Here is a 7,813-nt window from a genome sequence, read left to right as displayed (position 1 = left end):
TTTACTGAGGTTTTACTTTTATGTTTGAAACACCTTAACATAACACCCAGTATTGCGATAGCTTTGTAAAAATAATTCTATGGCCTTAACTTTGCTCATTTTTCTTTGAAGCTTCAAAGGTGTTGCTGTTACTGATCTCTTATCTACACCTTCACTGAATTGAAACAGAGACTCTCCAGCCTCCTAACTTAATCTCTTTCAGAACTACAAAACCGTGTGACTCTTGATATAATTTCAGTCTTTCCTTCCTCTTACATTCTTCATATTTTTAAAACTAGTTTTTCGTATTTAATGGCGGCTTCGGGTTTTAACCTGTCCTTTTATCTAAGCCATGACATATCCCACCGTGTGCATCGGTCCTCCTCAATTAACAGGAATGTGTCAAGCTGATGAGAAATGGTCTTAAGTTTATTACGGAAAATTCACAAATTTAAGAGAAAAGAGATAATGTAGGCAGGTGGTGACAGACGAAAACTCGCGTTTAATGCTGACACGGTAAACCAGATTGATACTGTGTTCGGCTGTTGCATCGTTCAAACTTTTCGTCCAAAGCAGCGTTTGCCACTTTCCTGTTTTGCGGAGGGTGGCGTGGACAAGTATATTCCGACCAAGGAGCAGAAAGGCGTCCAGGCGGCTAGTAACCGCGGGGCGGGGGTGCGACCCGGCTGACCGTGGGGATCTGCTGTCCCATTGACCCAGCGCAACATGCTTCACGTCAAGGGAAACCCGGGGTCAGGAAAACAGAAAAAAAAGCTGTGACAATCCTGAGTGACATTGCAGGAAAAAGGAGAAATAGCTCACTGCTGAGTCTGCCCTTGGGCGCTGAAGGGCTTCTGAGGCTGAATCTGCAGAGTGAGAGCAGACGGGTCCAAGTGATCGCCGGCACGCTAGAGCTTTAACTAGAAACAAATCAATAAAGTCGAAGTATGAGCCGATTTTGGAACCAGTTGCAGGCTGGCAGTTCTGAAGTGGACTGGTGTGAGGGGAATTACATGATCGTCTCAAACATTGCTGAATTTTACAACACGGTTTGTATCAACTTTTAGTTTTTCTTTGAAAAAATAAGGGTTATTGTTTTGCATTGAGGCGAAATAAGATGCAAGTTTTATTCTTAGGAAATTGAAATTCTTGCGGATCGAGCAGATGTCGCTGTGAACTTTTATAAGGAGAGAGAAGCGGCTGGAGCAGGAAACTGACTTGATGGAACTTCTTGTTGTTTTGGTCCATGGGGAAGTTTGTGCCGCACATTGTGGTGCTCTCTTCATTCATGCTCCAGACTGTTCATGCTCCTTGGCCTACTGCAATGTTCCAGTGAAGCTCAGCGCAAACTGGAAGAACAGCACCTCATCTTCCGATTAGGCACTTTACAGCCTTCCGGACTTAACATTGAGTTCAACAACTTCAGATCATGAACTCTCCTCCACCCCCTTTTTCCAATAATTTCTATTTTTTAAATACATTTTTCTTTTCCTACCTATTTCCATTATTTTTAGATGTATTTCCATCCACTGTTTAATCTCCACCTTTTAGCCTATTTTGATCCCTTCCCTCCACCCCACCCCCACTAGGGCTATCTGTTACTTGCTCGTCCTGCTTTCTACCCTTAATGTTGCCATTAACACATTTCTTAGCTAATATCACCACGGTTAACACCCCTTTGTCCTTTTGTCTATGACATCTTTGTCAATCTCTCCTTTGCCTCCACCTATCACTGGCCCTCTACCCAGCTTTACGTGTCCCACCCCCCTCAACCAGTTTATATTTCACCTCATTTCTATATTCCCTCAGTTCTGATAAAGAGTCATATGGACTCGAAACGTTAACTGTATTCATCTCTGCAGATGCTGTCAGACCTGCTGAGTTTTTCCAGGTATTTTTGTTTTTGTTCCAGACTGTTATTGTCTGCCCCAGGCATATGTGACAGGGCGAAGCTATAAACTCCTTTACACCTGGGCATCCTGAAGTGTGCCCACAGTGATCCCGTTTGGTGCATATCCTTTTAAAGTAAACTTTTGTGTTGCATTTTTGTAGAATGGCTTTTGGCATGCCCCCTAGAGTCCAAAGGCAGAATTGTTCTGCTTTTAGCTATTCCGAGCTAATGCGTTAGTGAAGGTTTGACTGCCCATGGCAGCCCCAAGCTTTCACCAACAAACCGGCCTCCGACTCTTCACATATCGTTTGGGTTTCTTCCTCTAACAAAAACTTTCCTAGTCTTCATTTCTTCATCCATCCACAGTTGGCCCGCCTGCAACATTCATATTCTTACCTTAATTTTTACCTCTCTCATTTCCAAAGCAATAATCTGCTTGACTTTCAATGAAATTCAGTGTTAAGCCGGGTCCTCTGTGCATTCAGTCAATTACATCATCTTGAACACTTACAGAAATGAATTGTACCCTTTCAGTTTGATTACGGGCAGTATTTCCAGGCTGTGTATTCATACTAAGAGGCTCCTTCTTGCTATGTTCTAAGTTATTGTGCGTGACTGGCTGTTCAGAATCATGCCTGGTTGTATGTATGACAACCACTTTGGTTGTATGATTTGGACTTGGGCATAGAGAACTCAATCTTAAAGTTTGCTGGCGATTCAAAAGTAGAAGGTTTGAAAGACTACTGGAAGACATTGCAGAATGGGCAGGCAGATGCAATGTGGATAATTGAGAGGTAAGTTTTTTGGGGAGAATAAAGGGGGTGTAAACACTTAATGGAAAGATACTGAAGACGTGGAAAAGAGAGACATGGGGTTCATTTTTTCACTTCATGGAAGTGTAGGTGCATTGATACCATAAAAAGGCCAATAGAATTTGAAGTTTTAAGAATAGGGACAAAGTGAGCAAGAGTAAAGAAGTAACAATGAATTTATAGAAATCATTGGTTATGTGACAGACTATTAATGTAATTTTAAAAAACCATAACAGGTGTCCACAGCTTGCTGCTATTATAATAATGAGGCTCAGCTTTGTGTGCAGCTGCATCAAGCTGTGCGTAGAACTTTGGTTCGCAAACACCAGGTATTATTACGTGCTGAGGTTCTATCAGTCCCTGGTGTTGCGAACACCGGGTCTGATCACGTTACCACAGAATGCTCCATTTGGTTGGACTGTGCTGTACCATCTGTCTCTTGTGGAAAAATTTGTGCAGACAAACACTTTCAACCATAAGTTCGTCAGGCAATGCTCCACACGTAATGTCCTCAAAGTCTTACAGGAAACTCAGAAGTTAGACCATGTTGGATGGTTTCCTGGGCAGACTGTCAATGCCGTTTGGCAGAATGCCTCATCTTCAAAACTTTTAAACAAGCACCAAGGCATAGCTTGGCTGGTGGTGAGAAGGGACCTTCCTGTCAGATCCTTAATGTACACCTGGAGTCTAAACACCACTGCATGCTGTCCTCGGGGCGGTTGCTGTAGGGAAGAAACTGTCACCCTCCTCCTCCTCCTGGAATGTGCCTTTGCAAAGAAGGTCTGGAAAGAGATGCGGTGATTTCTGTTGAGGTTTATTCTGAGCAGCTCAGTAACAGAAGACTCTGTGCTGTATGGGCTGTCCCCAGAGACGCATACTGAGATAAGCATCAAGTGCTGTTTCAGGACCATCAACTCAGTGAAAGATGCTCTTTGGTCTGCCTGAAATTCGCTGTTCTTCCCCTGCAAAGAGCTGGCTACGACCGCGTGTTACCGACAGTCACATTCCAAGGTGCAAGACTATGTGCAAGTGATGTACTAAAGCTTGGGGCTGCCACTGCAAAGCTGGGGAAAGGCCACAGTTCACGGCCCTCTCGCCATCATACACCAAGGGGCTGGAAACTGTGTAAAAACCCCTTGTGCTGTATACACTAGAGAATGTTTGACATGAAATACAAATGTAAATTGAAAACATAACCTGTAATTGTAGGTGTAGTGAGGCACCTTGGAGTGCCATGCAATGTACTGAAAGAAATTGAACACTATATTGTTGCACTTCATATAATGTCACATTTGAACTGTTATGTAATGTACCTTTACAAATTTTATGAATAAAGCATATTTTTTGACAAAAGAAAATTGAGGTTGATGGATCAATTTTCCAAGGCCCTGCAGTCAATTGCATTAACTATATGCAGTGGATCTAGCACTAGGGTTGTGCACTGGTTCAGGTACAATCCATTTGCTACATCCACAGGTGATGAAAGAAAAATTTAGAGCCAGTACATGGAAGTTCTTCATGCAATGCTTGTTTTGCACAAGGAATGGTATTTTGGGTTGTGAAATTGTGGCAAAAACCTTGAACTACATAAAACACAGATGGGTGATGTAATGAAGGGACTTGCAGTCTTTACTACATGAATGAGTTAAACTGGGCCAAATAGCCTTTTCTGGCAATAGTTACTCAGTGATTTTGTTTTTTTTAGCCATAATTGTGTAAATTATGTGGCCCAACTGTATATTATTTTTTGGCAACTCTGAGAGAACCATAATGGCGGGATTTTCTGCACCCGTCCGCCACCGCGATCTTCCGGTCCTGCCGCAAGTCAATGGATTCCTGGCTGGTGTGCTGCCTCGCTCACGGCGGGTCCTGCCCGCAACAGGGCCAGAAAGTCCCAGCCCTAGTCATTGGTACCACAGTAAAATTTCTCAAAGATTTTCTGTTCACCATTAGAGTCCGTCTTTATTACAATTTCTGACTGCTGCTTGTTGGTTCAAGACCAATTGTTTTGTTGTAATGTCAATCATATTGAGTTCATTGTATTTGTAATATTTACATACCATACATAAGTTTAATTTTTATTTTGCAGATCAGCAACGTTTTATTTTTTGTGTTGCCACCTATATGCATGTACTTATTTCGACAATATGCAACATGTTTCAACAGTGGGATATATCTAATTTGGACTCTGCTCGTTGTTGTAGGTAAGTTGTATTGATCCAGTTGTATTTCTCAAGTGTGTTTTCTGAGGCTTGTAGCTGGTTACTTCGTGGACCAATGAATGTGTGGAATTGTAAATAGTTCCAGTTGTTGTCTTTTTAATTATTAAAGATTTTAAGTGGAAGGTGAATTGATATGATCAAACAAAGCAATCTACAAATAGCTACAAACTACATGATTATGTAATTTGCACTTTTCTACTTTAACTTTATTTTTAAAATCACGTTGATGCTTCTTTATGTTAAGGCTTTATCAACAGTTTTATCAAGGATATTATTTTTTCCATGTATTATATTCTTGATTCCCAGTAGATTTGCTTATGAATACTAGGTTACACCAGTTCGTTGTAAATGATTCCATCCTTCTTTTGATCAATGTTATGGGGACAGGAGGAGAAAGAATACTTAGACTTCTCTATAAGCAATATATCCACCTCTGCCTTTGGCTCTGTAAGTCTATCCATTGGGCATCTGAATCATACAGGGAGATGTCAGGTTTGATCTTGTGTCCACGTTGTTTCCAGTTGAGATAATGGTAGGTGTGTCCCAATTAGCAACAGTGTTTATGGACCCAGAGAAGGGAAAATTGGCAAGGGTTCCTTCTCCTAATCTCAATCCAACCACTCCTCAGGGAAGTGCATGTGTGAACAGCAACAGTAATGCATACTTATCTTTTCATGCAATAAATATCCAAAGGCATTTTACAAGAGCAAAGAGAGTAGTGGGGAGAAATTATGTAAAGTGTCCAAAGGTGTGCTTAAAGAAGTAGGTTCGGAGAAGGCATATTTTAGAATCGCTTTTTACAGTTTTTAAATTCCTATACTCAGTCATTCTCTTTGGGACTGACTGCAGACCAGAAATAAGATTTGCAATCAAAATAAAGAAATGCAAATACCCATTTCTTTTATTGAATTACTAGAGATATGTGTACATCTAATGTGTAACATGTATGCACAGACAGCCTACAGTGACACACAGAAGGGATGCAGGTGCATCGTGACATCCAATTTTTGGTAGGGTAATGATAGGAATTTTGGGTTTGTAAAATTGGTGTAATTTTTTTATGCTCTTCTAAATTTAAAAGCAACTTATGGCACTTCAATCAAACAAAGAGATCTCTCTTGCTGGCTCATTATTGCTACATCTGTATTATTTAGTTGAACACAAATAGGTTTGTGAAAGTTGAACTAGCACTTCAAATCCTGTTTACTTTGCAATAATGTTGTCTAGTAAAAAGCAAATACATCTGTAATTTTAATTTGTTACAGAAAAATATTTGATTTGTGGTATATTAGTACAGTGTGATTGTTGATTTGCAGCAGAGTCAGTAACACAAGGGAGCCTGAGTAACATCTGCTTCCCATTGCATCAGAGCAGCTATTAATTGTCTGACATGGTAATGTTGCATTTATGTTTCAGGGCTGGCTACAAAGGCAGCTATGAATTCTGGTAGCAGTGTTGTAGTATAAACAGAGCACTGCTAATGCTTGCAGTGACCAGAGGCTCATCCAAATAAGTGTCTTTTCTTGAAGCAAAGAACTACAGGCTGCAAATATAAATAGCCAATTTTAGTGAAGCAAACTGTTGCGGGTTGCTATTTGCCCTAGGTGCAAGTAGGCTGACTTCTCACCTTGCCCTTTAGGTAACATTGCCTTCATGTTACGGGGCTATATGAATCAACCCTCATCAGACAATTTCACTATTTTCATCACTACTCTGAGTTCTATCCCGAAGTGTAGATGGGATGAATTCAAATAACTAGACAGGACACTGTGAGGTTTCAGGGAGGTCCCCAAAAACATCAGCTCATCCAAAATCCTACTGCCCATATTATAACTTGCACCAAGCCCCACTAAGCCATCGCTCCTGGGCTCGCTGACCTACATTGCCTCTCGGTTGGGCAATGCCTTGATTTTAAAATTCTCTCCTTGTTTTCAAATTCCACCATGGCCTCGCCCCTCCCTTTCTCCGTAACCTTCTCCAGCCCTCTAACCTTCTTGAGATATCTGTGGTCAATCAATTCTCGCCCTTTGAGCTTCCCCGATTTTAATTGCTCCACCACTGGGGACTGTGCCTTCAGCTGCCGAGACCCGAAGCTCTGGAATTACATCCCTAAAACTCCCTGCCTCCCTATCTCTCTTTCATCTTTTAAGACACTCTTTAAAACTTACCTCTTTGACCAAGCTTTTGGGCATGTGCCCTAACATCATCTTATGTGGCTTGGTATCAAATTTTGTTCGATAATGCTCTTGTGAAGCACCTTGGGATGCTGTACTACATTAAAGATGCCATATATATGCAAGTTGTTGTTGTTGTTGTTGTTGTTGTTGTTGATGAAGTCAGTTAACTATGAAGATTTAAGACACAACCTTAGCTATCTACCCGTTCTGGTATGGTTTGCTTTCTTGTGAGAAATTGCACAAGCTCTTTTTTTCCAGTGATTGGCTAGTACCACAGATTGTTTTATATTGTTGGGACCCTCCCTCCAAACCTCTTCTTTTTATTGTGATTTTTTATTCTGAATCGCCATCAAGGTGAGTAATATTAGTAATAAGAAGTGCTTTGCAGTTCAACTGTCAATTATCAACATTAGACATATAGGATGGGTGAGGTACAGGTTAAGCTTCCTCTGCTCTCTTCTTGAACCACAATCATGACTTCAGAGTGACTGCCAATGTAGGTGTTTCCAAATTATTTATCATTGTGGCCCGCTGAGTTGTATACCATGAGCCTTGGGTGGTTACACATAACATTTAAATTAATATTCCCATTGTTTTCATGTACCTCCAGGACTGTGAAGATTAACAGATCTTGGAATTATGATTTGGTATATAGGAGGTAATAGTAGTAAGCCCTCACCAAAAATCCAGGCTATTCAAAAAGGGCAAATCAGTGAGTAATAAATCTAGTGC

At 41.0% G+C, this 7,813-nt stretch overlaps 1 protein-coding gene across 1 annotated transcript in view; it reads left to right on the top strand.

Annotated features, from left to right (window-relative positions):
• The first annotated feature begins 455 nt into the window (after positions 1-455).
• acer2 (alkaline ceramidase 2) overlaps positions 456-7,813 on the top strand; it is a 41,626-nt gene continuing 34,268 nt past the window's right edge. The window contains exons 1-2 of the mRNA XM_078559466.1: positions 456-1,028; positions 4,772-4,882. Coding sequence (XP_078415592.1) covers positions 927-1,028; positions 4,772-4,882 — 213 coding nt within the window. The 5' untranslated portion in view covers positions 456-926. The remainder of the gene's footprint in view (positions 1,029-4,771; positions 4,883-7,813) is intronic.

The sequence above is a fragment of the Cetorhinus maximus genome, chromosome 2, assembly GCF_964194155.1.
Source record: "Cetorhinus maximus chromosome 2, sCetMax3.hap1.1, whole genome shotgun sequence".
In the NCBI taxonomy this organism is placed as follows: Eukaryota; Metazoa; Chordata; class Chondrichthyes; order Lamniformes; family Cetorhinidae; genus Cetorhinus; species Cetorhinus maximus.
Note: the sequence above shows the minus strand (reverse complement) of the source record. Positions and strands in the feature narration are given on the sequence as shown.